General features: G+C 38.2%; 1 protein-coding gene across 1 annotated transcript in view; it reads left to right on the top strand.

Annotated features, from left to right (window-relative positions):
• Window positions 1-5,662: 5,662 nt before the first annotated feature.
• The window catches only part of SHCBP1L (SHC binding and spindle associated 1 like), a 40,276-nt gene continuing 27,147 nt past the window's right edge, over window positions 5,663-18,791 (top strand). Inside the window, exons 1-2 of the mRNA XM_044676067.1 lie at window positions 5,663-6,061; window positions 8,855-9,004. Coding sequence (XP_044532002.1) covers window positions 5,663-6,061; window positions 8,855-9,004 — 549 coding nt within the window. The remainder of the gene's footprint in view (window positions 6,062-8,854; window positions 9,005-18,791) is intronic.

Here is an 18,791-nt window from a genome sequence, read left to right as displayed (position 1 = left end):
ACCCTTAGGTAGAAATGGGTCAGATGTTCACGTGTGAGGCAAAATCAGAAGGGCAAAATTGGAACTTATTTTCCCTTTTATCTATAAGAAATTATTCTAATTGTCCTGAGTAATCTCTACTAAGCCTGACTTCCCTGATCATTGCTCTGCACCCTTGATGGATTCACTCTACTCTTACCCTCATGAGAAAGTATCCGCCAGGGGCAGCTGGGTAGCACAGTGGATAGAGCAGCAAGACCTAGGTTTAAAGACTTCTTAGCTGTGTGATCCTGGGCAAGTCACTTAACCACAGTTGCCTAGCCCTTACCTTTCTTCTGCCTTAGAACTGAATTTAGTAAGGTAAAAGAGTTTTAGTTATTAATTAAATTTTTTGTTATTTATTTATTGTTGTTGTTGGTTTTTTTTTTTTAGGGATTCAGAGTAACATAGCAAGTTTTGTATGAATTGATACAATGTTGGGTTTAAGCAGAATCAAGAGAAAAAAACCACAATGACTACAAAAATATAAACAAAAAAAAGAATATGAAAACAAAATGGAGCACTAAGTTATGATTATGATAACCAATTGCAATAACCAGTCTTGGCCCTGGAAAAATGATGAAGAAACAAAGTAAGAGTTTAAAAAAGAGAGAGAGAGAGATGTATTTGCCCTAGGTCAGCTATGATAGAGTGCTGAAATATTAGAATCAAGAATTGTGTTCAACTGTGGCCTTAGACACTATATATGTGATCCTGGGTAAGTCATTTAACCACTATCTGCCTCTGTTTCATCAACTGTAAAATAGAGATAATAGCACCTACTTCATTCACAAGGTTATTGTGAGGATCAAACAAGATAATCTTTGTAAAGTACTTTAGCATAGTGCTTTGCTAATAAATGCTTATTTGCCATTTTCTTTAGATTGCTGCCTTGGGAGAGGAAAGCTAGAGCTAATACGGTAGTAGTACTAATGACAATAGAAGTAACATTCAAATTCAAATAATATTCAAATTTGACTAGAATTTCCTGAACATATATTGCCTTAACCCAAAAGAGAAATTTTAAATGTAGGCATTCAAACACTACAGAGGTCTTATTTCCAAGATATTTAAGGAACTGATACAAATTTACCATTTGAATTCTATAATTTTAAATAATAGTCATTCCTCAATTGATAAATGACCAAAGGAAATGAATGGTCAGTTTCAAAGGAAGAAACCCGAGCTATCAATAGCCATATGAAAGCATGCTCCAAATCCCTAAATACTAAAGAAATGCACATTAAATCAGCTCTGAGGGTCCATCTCATATAGAAACACTGACGAAAAAAAGAAAAATGTCAAATGTTGGATGGACTATGGGAAAACACACATTGCTGCCATCCTATTAAAATTTGAAGGCCACAGTATTATATATAAATCACAATCTTTGTTGATCCAATTATGCCATACCTTTCATATTCATTTATTATTTTATTTTTATAAATAGAACAATATCAAGTTCTAACTGCTTACTCCAAACAGATTATAAATCTCTAATTGCCTATTCATCAGCTCGCTATATAGATCTAGAAAATATTGCTTGCTCTAATACAAACTACCCAAAGTTTTATAGGAGCAACAAACTAAATAATGGAAGCAGCTAGATAGTAAATGAATATAACACTACTCTAGAGTTAGGAAGATATGAGTTCAAATCCAACCTCAGACTCTTACTAGCTTTGTGAGCTTCAGCAAGTCACTTAAACCTCATAAAAGGCGACACATTGGAGAAGAAAATGGCAAACCACCCCAAAATCTTTGCAAGAAAATTCCATGGGCTTTGTCCATGGAGTCACATAGAGTCAGGCACAACTGAGCAAGAACACCTTAATAATTGCCTATGGCTTAACTAACATTAATATACTGTTGATGGAACTATGAATTGGTCCAGCCATTCTGAAAAACAATTTGTTACTATGACCAAGAAGCTATTACACTGTGTTTATCCTTTGACTCAGCAACACCACTGTTGGGACTAGAGATCAAAGAAAGTGGAAAATGGCCCCAGATATACAAAAGCACTTATAGCAGCTCTTTTTATGTTAGCAAAGAACTGGAAAATAAGGGAAATGCTCATCAATTGAGAAATAATTGGACAAACTATGGTATTTTGAGAAAATTTAACACTAGTTTGTACCTTTTTTGTTACCCCCAAACAACCTTTGGATTGTAAAGCAAAGGATCTTACTTCTGAGCCTCTGAATCATATCTCTCTGAGGCAATGGGGGAAATCCTTCTTACCGGGCTGGGTGATCTGTACCAGTGCTATGCTGCCATTCTGGAGACTTTGTGGTGACTACTAGCATCTGGAATACCCACCTCTTGTCCAGATGGAAACCAGAAGCCTCCAAATTGGAGTGGCTCTGGGAAGGGACATCACAGGGAGCATAAATTGAAGTAGAAAAAGGAAAGCTCTTTTGCCTTGGAATGTCTAAGAGAGGAGATGGCTAGGAGAGTGCTAGGGGAACACTTGGCATACATATATGGTTAGGTGCGTGGCTGCCCAGGAGAGTGCCAGGGCACCTGAGGTCTGGCTGTGAAGCTGGCTCAGACAGCTGAGGGAAGAGGCTTGCAAAGGGAACAGCTAGCCAAATATGGCCAGTGCCTTTTCTTTCTCTGGTCCACTTTTTAATATTTAATAAATAATTATAAATTAAGATATGGCCTCCAGAGAATTTTAATATTAATTTGAATGTAATGAAATACTATTGTGCCAGGATTCAGTCAATGAACATTTATTAAGCACTTAATTATGTACTGGGTGTTATGCAAAGAAATAAAAAATGATCAAAGGGACAGATTCAGAAAAAAGTTGGGAATATTTATATGAACTGATGTAGAACGAAAGGTACAGAACTGGAACAAAGTGGGCAATAAGCACACCCTAGGAAAAATGAACCATCTGAAAGGTTTAAGAACTCTGTTCAACTCAATGACCAAGCATGAATCCAGAGGACCAAAGATAAAGTATATTTATCTACCTCCTGACAGAGAGATGATGGACATAATGTAGAATAAGAAATTTTAAAAAATTGTTTTGAAAATGTGTTTAGTTTGAACTTGTGTATTTGTTACAAGACTTTTTTTTCTTTTCTAATGAGAGAGAGAAGGTGGGAGGACTAGAAAATAGATTCATTGAAAAATATATAACTTAACTTCAAAAATTAGTCTCTCTTAATTTAACTGTAAAAAATTTAAAATTAAGTAGTAAGGGAAATAGGACATATTAAATAACCTCTCATATTTTGTAAGGTGTCCCTTAGCTCCAAAATTCTATTATTGTTTTACTCACATGACAGAGGTAGTTTCCTGCTCTGCCTACATATGTAGCATCTTCCAGAACAGATGTTTTTTATTACTTTATTATTTATTAAGACTAAAAGAAAGGAAACTAGGATTTATGAGAAACAAACTTATTTGGGAACAGAGTATATCAAAACAGTTCTTGTTCTCAGAGAGTGGAATCTGCATGATTGCATCTTGGTTTAGTAACATCTGGGTTTTCCAACAAAAGGGCCAGACTAAGTAAGACGACCCCAGAACATGATGAGTATTGTAACTGTTCCCTAAACTATGTTAACATGATAGCTAATGTTTTCCTCATGTTGGACCCAAATCCTAACAAAATGTTCTTCCAGATGAGTGTGAAGGAAGGCAGGTGTTTTCCCAATATGCTATGGTGACGTCAATACTTCCAGTGTTTTCATTGCTAAGTTGTAAATAGAAATTGTGGCAACCAATATAGTGTTCATTCAGTAGGAAAACAACACCAGAAAATCTTCATGTGATGCCCTTCTCAACGGTGTATTACTTTGAACAGATTTTCAGTTCCAGTTTGGTCCCAGACCACTCCTCTGGCTGTTCTCAGATGAAATTCCTAACCAAGTATTGAATCACAGTCACTCTTCAATGTGAGAATTCTAAGCTGTCTGTAAAGTACATTACAATAAAGGTGGGAAAAGAAGCCTTGGGGTAGTGGAAAAGTCTCTGAGGACTTGTGTTTGAATCTCAGTGCTGGCATTTACTTACCTACTTGTATGACCTAGGGCAAGTCCTTTCATGTCTGTGGGACTCAATTTCCTTTTTTTTTTTTCTCCAACCCAGAAACAGAGCCAATTTTATTTTATTTTTTCTCTATTTAAAATTTTAAAAAAATATTATTCCATATTTACATGACTCAGGGAGTAAAAGGGCTGACCACTGGTAATCCCTTGGTCTCATTTCAAGACTAGGTCATCTTCTTTTCACATTATCCATTTTTCTTTCTACTACATCTCTTGCCTAAATCTTTTGCAGCATGTTGCTATCACTCCATTGCCCTCATTTCCTTAACTCTTAATGGAAAAAAAAAAAAAAAAAAAGGGAGGCAGGGAGAGGGGAGGAAGAAAATGTTTGTACTAATTTTTGGTAGTCTTGTAAAAGCTCTCTATGTTCTGTAATTCTGTTATTTTATCCCCATGACAGAAGCAGTTGCCTGCTCTTACCCAAAGTGGGACTACCAATAGGGATGACTTTGATTATTCCAAATCTCAAACCAAAGTCCACTAGGGCAGATGTCTAGGCAGGATATATAGTTTGCATGGACTTATGGGTGTGTGTGTGTGTGTTTATATATATATATATAGTGAGTATTGGTAAATTCAGGTTATGTATAGGTACAGAGGCAGCTAGATAGTGGATAGAAGGCTGGGCCTGAAGTCAGAAAGACCTGAGTTCAAATTCAGCCTCAAAACATTTACTAGCTATCTCACACAGATCCTGAGCAAGTCACTCTGTTTGCCTTAATTCCGTGGAGATGGAAATGGCGAACCACTCCAGTATCCTTGCCAAGAAAACCCTTGGGTGAGACTGGCACCTGAGGTCACCAAGAGATGGGCACAATTGAACAGCAGCAATAGAAGGGCAAGTATATACAACTAGAGTGACTCAGATAGTAGCAGAGTGTCCACAGTAAATAAACATTTGCTGGCCATTTTGATTATTGGCTCCGTTTGATGGACACATATTGGCTACCTATTGTCCGTACATTCCCAAGTACCTTTTGTTTCATTTTTGTCCTTGCGCGCTTGACAAATGTTTAATTGATAAAAACCTCCCATCCTTTCCTTCTCACCGCTTTTAAATAGTTGTGGTAAATGACTGTCCAAAGCCACAGTGTTGGCTGGCTCAGTGGGGTTGTAAATTTCCCATGACCGTGTCTTGTGCATGTTTGTACATAAATGAGGGCTCCGGTGTGTAGCATCTGGGGTCAGAGGGGGGGCAAGTGTATTTAAATTATCGTTTATTCAGTGTGACACCTTGCAATGAGTAAAAAAAGCGAAAACACCTTTGTTCCAGCATCCCCCAGGAAAAGGGAGTAGTCGTGGTGACGTCACCACCTCCCCAATGAAGCTCCCGAGAAAAGAGCCGGGTGTGGGCAGCAGCGGGAAGGGTGGATTATGCGTGCGCAAGATGAGCATGGGGTGTCGGGAAGAAGGGAGGCCTCGAGCCCATGTGGCTGCCCCCCTCCTCCCATAGTACCGCGCGCCGTCGCTGCCGCTCGTTGCGACGCCGGGGAGCGTGCCGCGTGCCCATTGGCCGGCTCTGCGCTGGGCGGGAAAAGTGGCCAACGGTTCTACCTCGGGGTCAGGCTGCGGATGAGATGGCGTCGGGACCCGACAATACCGAGACTGGGGACTCCGCTGCGGTGATAAGCCCCGGGAGACGCGGGGAGAAGACCGTTTTCTCGGCTCTCGATGACGCGACCGTCAAAAGCAACGTTTCCCCGGTGCGGTCGGTAGTGGCCTCGCCGAGACCGGTGAAGGGCAAGGCGGGCCGAGAGGCGGCGAGGCGGCGGCTACAGCTCCTGCCCATCCCCCAGGCTGAGGGCCCCGCCGAGGGCGAGGAGGAGGAGGAAGAAGAGGAAGGCCTGCTCTCGGTGCATGAGGAGGAGGAGGAGGAGGCGCAGCCGCTGCCGCCAGTCTGTGTGTCCCCCATGAGGGGCATGTGGCGAGACGAGAAGGTGGCGCTCTATTGTGACCAGGTGTTGCAGGGCTGCAAGGTGAGGCTGGCCCGGGCCAGCTGCGGTGGGGGAATGGGGTGGGGGGGTGGGGGATCGAGGGGGAAGAGACGTCGGTACCCCCACCTCCCTGTCCCTCGGGTGCCTGGGCTAGTGGTTTCCAGTTAACTTCTCCAAGCCTCCCAACAGCCCTCTACACTTAAGCAACCCACCAGGGGTCACCTTATGAGGAAGAATAGGAGTAGGGATTTGAATTCTGATCTCCCTGATCCCAAGGGCCACCACCTTCCTCTTCCCTCCTTGTGATTTCTCTCCTGGTTAGAGACAGAAAAACTTGTCAGGGGGGATGATATAGACTCTGGCCCAACTCACCCCAATTGGAATCCAGATGTAGCCACCTAGGGCCACCCCCTCCCCCACCCAAGGACACCCAACTGAATTCTCAGGGGCCCCTCAGGTTGGCTCCACAGAAACTCAGGAATTTGATGTACTTCTAGAGTGTGTGTTTCTAAAAAAATTAGATTTTTTGCTTGTTCTCCTATCCTGGGTGGGAGTGAACATCAGATAGCATTTCAACAAAAATGTTAACGATAAGTTTCTATTTTTTAATAAGTCACATGCATCATATTCCGCAGGGACCCAGTGAGTGGATGGAAATACTCATGTAAATAGGTGTATTAAAAATATCTAGTATTTATAGAGCACTCCAAAATTTACAAATGTCTCAAGAAACTAAGGAGGTCCTATTGTTAATCCCATTTTACAGATGAGGAAGCTGAGACAGACAGAGATAAAATGACTTGCCTAGGGTCACACAGCTAGAAAGTGTCTTGAGCTAGATTTAAACTTCCAAGTCCTATCCTTCTTCCATAGTGGGCAAAATGCCCTGCTTAGAGCCAGTTAACTAGCATTTTATTAAGTGCTTACTCTGCTCAGGTACTCATTGTGTCCAAGACAGCCTGTCTGCTCTCTAGGATAATTTAGAGAGGAAGTCTATCAAGGAAGACAACATGTAAACCATTTTATACAAACAAATGAGTTATAGGATAAATTGGAGATCATTAACAGAGAAAAGGCTCTAGAATTAAGGGGGATGTGGAAAGACTTTTCATAGAATATGGGGCTTTAGCTGAGACTTGAGGTGATTTCCCTAAAGCATAGCCATCCTGCCTACCCTCCTACTCAGTGTACTTTAACAACTTCAGGATCAAATACAGAATACCTTGTTTGACATTCAAAGTAGTTCATAATATAACTCCCTCCCCTACCTTCCCAATCTCTTTATACCTTACTCCTCACCACATACTTTTTGAACCAGTATTCCTGGCCTCTTGCCTATTTCTTGTATAAGATACTCCATCTCTTGGCTTTGAACATTTTTTTTGACTGTATCCCAAGCTTGGAGTGCTCATTTCATCTCTGCCTCCTGGTTTCCCCAGCTTCCTTCAAGTCACAACTAAAACCCATCTTCCACAGAACTCTTCTTAATTTTAATGCCTTCCCTCTCTTAATTATCTATTTGTCCTATATATAACAGGTTTTTTATATAATTGTTTGCTTGTCGTTTCCTTCATTAGACTATAAATTCCTTGAAAGCAAGGAATCTTTTCCCTCTTTTTTGTATCCCCAGTGCTTAGCACAGGGCCTATTCATTTTCAGATTTTGTGAGCCTGGGCAAGTCACTTGACCTTATTCTGCCTTAGTTTCCTTGTCAGTAAAATGAGGGTAATAGCAACACCTCCCTTCAGGATTTCTATGAGGATAAAATGAGATGATGATACCTGTTAAGCCCTTAAGGACTAGCTTTTGCTATTACTATTATTATTGCATTATAAATAAGCTTGTTACGTTATTTTCCCACAGACTTGGAAGTGTTCTTTAAATTGGTGATCCCTAAAAGTCGAAGGCATGTGTCCCACCATTAAGGATTTGCTACCTCTGGGGTTTCTTTTCAAATTTTTATTTTTGGATTAGATTATTTAGGCTTTGGAACTTTATTGACACAAGTTCAACTTTGATTTGTGTTTGCAAGAGGCGAAATCCTCGTTTTAGGAATAGTAATTGCTCAAATGACAAATACTTGTAATGTATATTCCTAAAAAATTAAATTTTTGCCTGTTCTTATACCCTGGGTGGCAGTGAATATTAGATAACATTTCAATAAAAAATTTAAAGTTCAGATTCCGTTTTTAATGAACTACATGCATTTGATACTAAAGTAAATCTAAAAAGGAATACTAAAAATATTTATAGCAATTGGTAAATGAAATTTACAGTAATTGATATTAATATGTAAATTATTGTCACTTATAAAAAAATTACTTAATATGTCATTTTCCCATCTTGAATTGAAATTTTAACCCACAGCGATCCCATTAATGCAAGAAAATTTGGATGTTGCTGATGTTTGCTTCTATAAAATGAAAGAACACGTTAGATTTTCATAGGCTAAAAAGTTCTGAAAAGTTCTCTCAATATTAACCGCCCTTTGCAAAAGTTAGTTTGAGGCAAAGGATTATTTCCTTTGTTTTTATGTGATCATTTTACTTATAGAATTACACATTTATGCTTCTGGGTAAATATATTGTATTCCAGTTTTGAGTGAAAGACACATTTGCAAAATATTATATTATGCTTACAGATTGCTTTCCAGTTTAATTCTAAATAAAATGCTTAAATGGTATTTTTACTTTTCTTTCTGTTTCTTCAGATTTCCTTTTTTCATGAAAAGGAACATTCCTTTTCCCTTCATTGATTTATATTTAAATGGGAATTAGCAAGAAAATTTAGTCATAAACACAATGTTATTAATATTTTATATTATGCTTGTGTTAGGCAGAGGATGCTGATGAAGCAATGAGCAAATATCTGTCAGAAAAATTAAAGATGAAAGACAAATGGCTTGGTGTCTGGAAGACAAACCCAGAGTTGTTCTTCATCAAATACGAAGAAGCTTCTATACCGTTTGTTGGAGTTCTTGTTGAGGTAAATTTATTTTTAATTTACTCTTTTTAAAATAAAATTATCAAGCCCTTTTAATACTCTTAAATAAAATCCAACTGATTTGGACATTATTATTTTGGGGTTAATTTAAATAGTGCTTGGATGAGGTCTATCTTTTCACAAAAAAAATTTTTTTAAGTGTTGTTAAGCCTAAACTAGTAGGGTTATTGAATACTCACTTTGGAAAATAAAATTTTAAAAGTATGTTTAAAGTGTCATTCAACATGAAAACTAAATTGCAATTTAAAAACTTCTGTGTCTTAAAACTTATCATGTAGGGAATGTTTATCAGACAAAACTGCTGTTATCCTGGTTTGAATTACTGTATGTAATTAGATTCAGCTTTGGAATAAAAAGCAAAGGTCCAAAGCACTCAGCAAAATTCTTATCTTCTCATATTTTTATAATGGCATGCTTCTACTTGGAGTTCTTATCTTCATCAGATATGATTTGAGTCTGTTAGAGCAATGTGTTAGAGTAAGCTACTTCAAAGGCCAAGGCTTTCGGTTTGATTCCCCTGAGAGTCATTTAGCTTTGTATGGAAAGAATCTCAATTCCATAGACCACTTCTTTCTCCCCTTCTTCTAGCCATATATCTGTTTATCCTGTAAATCAACTTTAGTTAAAGGCAGACAAGTTTCAAGAATGTGGACAGTGCAGTGTAATCCATTATTACTAGAAAACTCAAAATTACTCTTACCAAAAAGTGGGTCAGTACAATCATCTTCATATAAAAGTATTTTTAATCACATAAGATCTTTGAACCTACAGATACTTAAGAGAAGAAAGATTTGGGACTTTGGTTAACTTGCTCATAATTCTTTGGGATTTTTTTCTTTTTTCTGGACCTGTGATTTCATTAGTATAGGGAACTCTTAGGAGGGGAAACTTCCTCTACCAAAGCAGGCCCATGCCTTTGCTAGTTCTAGTGTTAGTTATCTAGATCAGTGATGGGCAAACTACTGCCTGCGGGCCAGATGAGGCCCTCTGAAATGTTCTCTGCAGCCCACATTATTCCTAGTCTAACAAATACAATTAGTAGGATACAGTACAATGAAACTTCGAAAGAGTTGCCTTAAAAACAGACTGACAGATGAGCATTTCCTTTCCTTTGGTGCCCCCTCTTTTAAAAGTTTGCCCATCACTGATCTAGAGCACTAAGACATTAAGTGACTTGCTTAGGCTTACACAATGTCTCAAAGACTGAAGTTGAACCTATGTCTTTCTGATTCCTTTTGAGGTTTTTTTCTTGAAGCTAGTCAGTCTTAAAATTATGAGTAACATTTACTCAATTTAAATGCTTTTTTTTTTTACAACTTGCCATATTATCCACTCTCTTCCTTCCACAGAAGATTTCATAGATTTCTCCTTTCTCATTAAGGTTCTGTGTCATTTGCCACAATACTTCTTGCTTCCTAAAGAACACTTTTATTAGCTATCCCTTTCCCCAGAAGCATTTTCAGCTTCTTCTCCACTAAATCCTTGCTGTCAGTCTGTAAATATGCTCAAGTCTTCTCAGTTTTTTTGACTCACAAATTATTATAGGATACTCTGATCTATATTCTCCCATTCCTTACTAAACATATTGGTAAAGTTATCTATGCAGTTCAATTTCTTTACTTCTTTTACTTCAATTGCTTGCAATATGTATTTTTCAACACCATTCCCCTGACTCTTAGATTTCAAAGATCACTAATACTAATAACCTCTCTCTTGCGCCTTATTGTTGTGTTCCCCAACGATTTGACTTTGTTGCATTATCTCCCTCAGCTGTTTCAGAATTAAAGGGGAACTCAGTGACCATCTAGCTTTTGCTTAAAGATAAGAGATAGTCAAGATGTCAGAATAGAGACAGGAATTCACTTGAACTCTCCCAAATTCCACTCCAAACAACTTTAATGCCTAAAATTAAATTCTGGAGTGACAGATCCAAAAAAAGGTTGAATTGAAACAATTTTCCAGTCAAGACAACTTAGAAAGACAACAAGAAAGATCTGTCTTGGGTGAAATGAGCAGAACCAGAGCATTGTACACAGAAAGTAAAACATTGTGGGAAAAATCCAATGTAATGGACTTTGCTACTAGTAGCAATGCAGTGAGCCAGGACACTCCCAAAGGACTTATGTAAAAGAATGGTGTCCACATTGAGAGAAAGAACTATGGGAGTAGAAATGCAAAACAAAATATATGACATCACTTATTACATGTATATATGGGTATGTGATTTGAGGTTTAGGCTTTAAAAGATCCAAAAATGAATAATATGCAAATAGTCAAGTGATAACATTTGTACAATCCAGTGGAATTGCTTGCCAGATCTGGGAGCAGGGAGGGAAGAGGAGAGGGAAAGAAAATGAACCATGTAAACATGGGAAAATATTTAAAAATTTAAATTTTAAAAAATTAAAAAAAAAAAAAGAACTGTCTCATTAGGGTGGTGGCTGGGCTTCCACAATGCTAGTAGCAGGCTTAAGAGATGACTGCAATAGTGGTGGCAGCAGAGCTTTGGAAGCTTTCAACCCACGGATTATAATAAGATGGGAAAACTGATCAGAAAGAGATTACAGAGGACCTCTTGCTGATACTGGGTTCAGCATCCTGTTGCATTGTCCAGATGCAATTCTGAGTCATAATTTAAGAGTAAAGGAGAGCAACCACAGGGGAGTAGGTGCCTGATAATGGCTAGAGGGTGGAAAAGAGTGCTCGTGGTTACTCATGAGGGATTAGGGGTCCTTGTCTCAGTTGAGGCAGAAAGGACCACTGTAGGAGAGCAGGGAATCTAGTCATAGATTAAGGGCCAGGAGGATGATCCTAGTGGCTTTAAAGGAAGAAAGTCCCTTCTTAGGAAAAGACAAGACACAAATAAGGAGAACAGGTATGATCTCTCCTTAGATCAGGGGTCAGCAACCTTTTTGGCCGTGAGAGCCATAAACTCCACATTTTTTAAAATGTAATTCCGTGAGAGCCGTACAATGCTCACAGTGCGCTCCTGTAACAGCACCTGAAAAAAAATGGACTTTATGGCTCCTGCAGAAAGAGCCATAAGTTGCCGACCCCTGCCTTAGATCATACCTCCTTGGAAACACCAAACATTACAGACCTCTTGAATTATCTCAGAAAACCTCAGCATGAAAAAACCTTAAGCCTGAGACAGACTTGGAGCAGAGCCCAATTTTAACATAAAGTTAAAAGTTGAGCAATAGATTGAAAAAAAAAAAGAGCAAATACCACAAAAAGAATCTGATCATAAAAAGCTACTATGGTGGCAGGAAATATCAAGGCACAAACTCAGAAGAAACTGTCATGTCAAAATGAATGTGAATTGGGCAGAAGCCCAACAAGAATTCCTGGAAGAGTTGAAAAAGGATTTTTAAAATCAAATAAGAGAGATGGGGCAGCTGGGTAGCTCAGTGGAGTGAGAGTCAGGCCTAGAGACAGGAGGTCCTAGGTTCAAACCCGGCCTCAGCCACTTCCCAGCTGTGTGACCCTGGGCAAGTCACTTGACCCCCATTGCCTACCCTTACCAATCTTCCACCTATGAGACAATACACCGAAGTACAAGGGTAAAAAAAAAAAAATCAAATAAGAGAGGTAGAAGCAGGGGAAGTTGGGTAGCTCAGTGGATGGAGAGCCAGCCTAGAGACAGAAGGTCCTAGGTTCAAATCTGGCCTCAGACACTTCCCAGCTGTGTGACCCTGGGCAGGTCACTTGGCCCCCATTGCCTACCCTTACCACTCTTCTACCTTGGAACCAATACACAGTATTGATTCCAAGACTGAAGGTAAGGGTTTTAAGAGAGAAGGGGTGGGGGTGGGGGGCCAGAAGAAAAATTGGGAAAAGAAATGAAAGTGATGTAAGAAAATTATCAAAAGAGAAACAATAGGGGGCAGCTGGGTAGCTCAGTGGAGTGAGAATCAGGCCTAGAGACAGGAGGTCCTAGGTTCAAACCCGGCCTCAGCCACTTCCCAGCTGTGTGACCCTGGGCAAGTCACTTGACCCCCATTGCCCACCCTTACCAATCTTCCACCTATGAGACAATACACCAAAGTACAAGGGTTAAAAAAAAAAAGAGAACCAATAGTTTGATAAAAGAAGCACAAAAAATACTCAAGAAGATAACATTCTAAAAAACTAGAATTGGACACATGGAAAAAAGAGATACAAAAATTCATGGAAGAAAGACCATCTTAAAGAGTAGAATTGGCCAAAAGGAAAATGAGGCACAAACTCACTGAAAAAAATAATTCTTTAAAAATTGGAATTGGACAAGTAGAAGCTAATGATTCGATAAGACAAAAATAAATGAAAAGAATGAAAAAAGAAAATGTCAAATATCTCATTGGAAAAACAACTGACATGGAAAATAGACCTAGGAGCAATAATGTAAAACTATCTAAAAAGCCATGATTAAAAAAAAAGAATGTTGGCATCATATTTCAAGATATTATTAAGGAAAACTGTCCTGATATCTAAGATCCAATGGGTAAAACAGAAATGGACAGAATTCATTGATCATCTCCTGAAAGAGATCCCAAAATGAAAACTCCAAGGAATAAGCCAAATTCTAGAGCTCTCAGATCAAGGAGAAAATATTTCAAGCAGCCAGAAACAAACATTTCAGTTACCATGGAGCCACAGTCAGGATTACACAAGATTTAGCAGCTTCCACATTATAGGATCAGAGGGCTTAGACTATCATTCCAGAAAGTTATGGAGCTAGGACTACAACCAAGAATCACTTTCCCAGCAAAACTTGAGTTTAATCCTTCAAGGGAAAAAAATAGGTATTTAATGAAAGAGGGAATTTTTAAGCATTCCTGATGAAAAAACAGCTGAATAGAAAATTTGACTTTCAAATTCAAGACTCGGAAGAATAAAAAGTTAAATGTGAAAGAGAAATCATAAGAGATTCAATAAGGGTTGAATTACTAATATTCTTATATGGGAAGTGATATTTATAACTTTAAAAATCTTTATAATCATTAGGGCAATTAGAAGAAATATACATAGAAGCACAGGTGTAAATTGACTATGAGATGATTTTGAAAAAATAAAAATAAGGATTAAGAAATAGGGTGCACTAAGAGAAGGGGGGAAGAGAAAATTATATCATAAAGGAGGCATGAAAGTAAGGTTTTACAGTGGATGGCAAATTTTGCAGAAATGGAATGCAGCCCTTACTCTCATTGGAATTGGCTCAAAGGAGGATAACATTTAATTGGATAGAGAAATCTGTCTTGCCCTCTAGTAGGAGTGAAAGGGGATGGGGGGGGAGCACTTACAGGAGGGAGAGTAGATTGGGAGAGGCAGTATTAGAAAACAAAACAGATTTGTGGAGGTGCAAGGTAAAAAGAGAAGGATAAATTGGGGGTGGGGGGAAAAGTGGAGGGAAATACAGAGTAATCCTAACTGTGAATGTGAATGGGATTAACTCATCCATAATGAATTGAAAAGCAGAATCCAACAATATTTTTTTACAAGAAACAGACTTGAAACAATGAAACGGAGTGAAAATAAAGGGCTGGAGAGCAGTTTATTATGCTTTGGCCAAGGTTTAAAAAAAAATCAGAATAGAAATCAAAATCTGAAGAGAAAACAAATGCGAAAATAGACCTAAGAAAAAGAGATAAGCAGAGTAAATGTTTTGTCAACAGCTATGGGCAAAAGTAATAACAATATTAACATATATGCATCAAAAGGCATAGGATCCAAATTCTTAAAGGAAAAGTTAAATGAGTTACAAGATAAAATGGGCAGTAAAACTATACTGGTGGGGGGAGGGCTTCATCTTTCCCCTCTCAAAACTAGATAAACCTAACCATTAAAAAAAAGCCAATTCAATTGGGATTATCATGTAGATGCAAAAAGCTTTTGACAAAATACAACATCCATTCCAATTTAAAACAATGGAGTTTTCCTTAAAATAATAAGTACTTATCTAAACCCTTGGGAAGCATTATCTGTAATGGGGATAAACTAGAAGAGAAGCCTTCCTAGTAAGATCAGCAGTGATCAGCAGTGAAATAAGGATGTCCATTATCACCACTATTATTTAATAATATCTACCATTGCCAGTATGTTAAGAAAAAAGACCTCCAGCAAGGCAAGGGGTTTTTATCACTACTTTCAAGAGCATCTCATTACACTTTTAGATATTGCTAATTAGTAGTGTTCCTTATTGGAAGCTTAAATATATCCTTTTGTGGCTTACCACTGTTAGTCTTGGCTCTGCCCCCTGAGCATGATCAGTACTAGTTTAATTGCTCTTCAGGCGATAGCCCTTTACTGATTTTGCTGAGTCTTATCCAGATGATACATTCCTGTTTCTTCAGCTGAGTCTTGTGGCATGACCTCAAGCCCTTTTTACCATTCTCTTATGGTGGGCTTCTTATAACTTAAAGTTACTGTATTCAAATGACTTCCAAATTGCTTACTTCTAATGACTGGTAGAAAAGCAAATACCATTCTCATTTTCCCATATTCAGAGATCTAAAACATACCCTTTCCAATTCTGAGCTTTCAGACTCATATTTCTAACTGGATTTTATTACATCCCAAAATCTTAACTCACTATTTTTTTTCCTGTGGAAACACCATTTAGCTAATGTTGCATGATAATTTAATTTATGACTTGACTTGTCTCTCACATCCTTTCTGCTACTAAGTCTGCTGATGGCACTACTGCAACATTTCTCAAATCTCACCTGGTACCTATCCCTACTACCACCTCATTAGCATCCTTTTGGATTATTGCAGAGGCCAACAAATTCGTTTTACCAAACCTTTACTCTTATTCCTAACCACCAGTATTTTACATGGTGTTGCCACATCTAATCATGTCTTTTCTTTGCTCACAAATCTTAATTCTATCCTTTTTTGCCTGGTATTCCAAATCATTCACTGTCTAGTACCACTCTGTTTATAGTCCTAGATTATTATTCCCTTCTCTGTGTTTTCTCTTTTAGTCAAACCAGACAATCTCTACCTCCTAAATATTCCCTTTGCCCACCTGCTTCTCTGCTTTGTTCGCACTCTTCATTATACCTAGAATACTTTTCTTCGTTTCACCTATTCAATTCCTGCCTAGCCTTGAAAACCCAATTAAATTGCTATCTTCTCTATGGATGTCCTGTGTTCTCCTATCTTTGTTCTTTACTTATTATTCTTTCTACTTTTCACCTCTTGATTCCTTTGCAGCCTTTAAAGCCCAATTAAAATGAGGTTTTCTGTGATCTCTTAATTAATGACATTTGCCTTAAACTTCCCATAGAACTTTTGTTTTTCAACTTTATAATATCACCTGATATTATATATTATAGTTATCCATGTCTTAGGTCCTGATTGGACTATAATCTCTATGAGAGCACAGATAATGTTTCATCTTAATTGTTTTTTTTGGTCTTTATCTTCTGCCTAAGAGCAGTAAGGGTTAGGGAGCTGGGGTTAAATGACTTGCCCAGATTCACACAGCTAAGAAGTGTCTGAAGCCAGGTTTCAACTCAAATCCTCCCAATTCCAGGCCTGGCTCTCTATCCACTGAGCTACTAAGCTGCCCCATTTGTCTAATCTTTATATTGTGTAAATGGAATTATCTTGAGCCCATTCATAGTCAAAAGTCTACCCATCCTAGGCGTAGAAATGATGTAATCCTCACCTTCCCTAGTGGGGAGGGGAGACGAGTTACCCACACGTGACAATGAGTAGCAAATCTAGAACAAGGGACTGCCCTTTGGGCAGTCCAAATCAATGTAGAGACTGCCATTTATCCATTTGAATTAGAGGTGGACCCACAGGAAGTGACGAAGGACACTATCTCTTTAAGTATGTTACTGACTTCCAGTGGAGGCAGTTCCCGATTCCAACTCGGTGCTGAAGCATCTCCTGAGACCACAGACAGCTTACACTCTGTATTGTCACGTGGGTAAGTTAGGCTGACTTCCTTGGCCTAGCTGGGCTGCTTCCAAACTCTGCCTATCTGGCTGTTGGGCCTTGTGGCTTACAGCTTCATTTATTTAGCCTTTAACCCTCTCTCTCCATCCAGGCCTTTGGCCTGGACTAGCCTCTCCCTTTCTCTTTAGTCCTACTTTTTTCCTACCAGATTATAAATAAACTCCTCAACCCCATGCTGACTTGGGTCTGATTTAATTGATTCCTGGCGGCCACACTTTAAATATATATCTATAAAATTCCCTAAATTTTCCCTCTTACAATTTCTCACTCAAAACCTACATACCATAAGTGCATAAAATTATATGTTGAATAACTGGATAAATAAAAATAACCTTGAAGAAGTCATTAACCTTTTTAAGCTTCAGTTTCCTCAACAATTAAAAGCTTTGAATTAGCTACAATTTAGCTAAAGACATTTTAAAGGAATGATTATACAGCAATTTATGAAGTCCAAATCTGTTAGTGTCCTTTAGAACTTTAGAATAGCAGAAGCAGAAAAGTAGCAAAGTAAAATGGAGAACAATGAAGAGCAGCACAAATTCTGCTTATGTATGATAGGGGTTTGTTGAATTTTTTTTTTATTTAAAATGAAGAGTTTGCTTTTAAAGTTCATCATTTTAAAATGGTGGTTATGTCAAGTGTGATTTTTGTTATATCTTCTGACCAGAAATTCTTAAAGGAATTTATCTATAGCTTTGAATTCAGGAGGAAAATTAGGTTCAATACACAAAATTTCTTGTCATGGCCAATTTGGGCCAAAACAAACAATCTTTGTTCTTTGTATATAAAGAGTAATCATTGGGTCATATTAATTGGGATTTGGGTAGGACTTTAGAGATCAGTTAGTCCAACTAATTTGTTTGACAGAGCCTAGAAGCTGTTAAGTGACTTGCTCTCAGTATTAAATAACATGACATAAGATTTATTTCTTGTGGTTGAATTTTTGTCCTCAAATCTCCATTCTAGACTAGAAGTGTTTTTTTTTCTATTTCATAAGTTGCCTTTTTCTCATGGATTTCTATTATAAAGTACATTTTTTAGAAGACTAGATAATTCAGGTAGCAGAGACATAATCCATAATAATAGCTAATATTTATATAGCACTTAACTGTTTGCCAGATACTCTGTGCTAGCACTTTACAATTATTAACTCATTTAATCCTCACAACAATCCTGTGAGATAGGTGCTATTATTATCTCTATTTTACAGATGAGGAAACTGAGGCAGGCAGGTTAAATTACATAGCTAGTGTCGAGATTAGATTTTAACTCAGACCTTTTTTTATTCTTATTATTTTTTAACCCTTAACTTCTGTATATTGGCTCCTAGGTGGAAGATTGGTAAGGGTGGGCAATGGGGGTCAAGTGACTTGCTTGACTTCCCAGGGTCACACAGCTGGGAAGTGTCTGAGGCCAGACTCAACTAGGACCTCCCGTCTCTAGGCCTGGCTCTCAATCCACTGAGCTACCCAGCTGCCCCCTAACTCAGACTTTTCTAAATCCAGATGAGACTCCAGATCTCTTCTGCACCCTCCAGGTCCTATATAGTATACTTTAATTGTTTTTGCCAAAAGATGTTAAGGATCCATTTACAGGAAGCAGCTGATTCTATAAAAGGTTAAAATTGGGAAGTTGGTCAAAAGATGTTACTTTTGAGATGTTGGAAAGAGGATTGTTGAATGCTGTGTTAACAGTTATTTTTGAAATAATTTTGGCAGGAAAAAGCAGTATGCTACTGTGGAGTAAGCATTACCTGTGAAGGTAAAGGGCTGAATTTGATCCTGGCTCTATCACCTACTATCTATGTGGCATGGCAAGT

The sequence above is a fragment of the Gracilinanus agilis genome, chromosome 4 (assembly GCF_016433145.1).
Source record: "Gracilinanus agilis isolate LMUSP501 chromosome 4, AgileGrace, whole genome shotgun sequence".
NCBI lineage: Eukaryota > Metazoa > Chordata > Mammalia > Didelphimorphia > Didelphidae > Gracilinanus > Gracilinanus agilis.
This window is presented reverse-complemented; position numbering and strand designations above follow the sequence as displayed.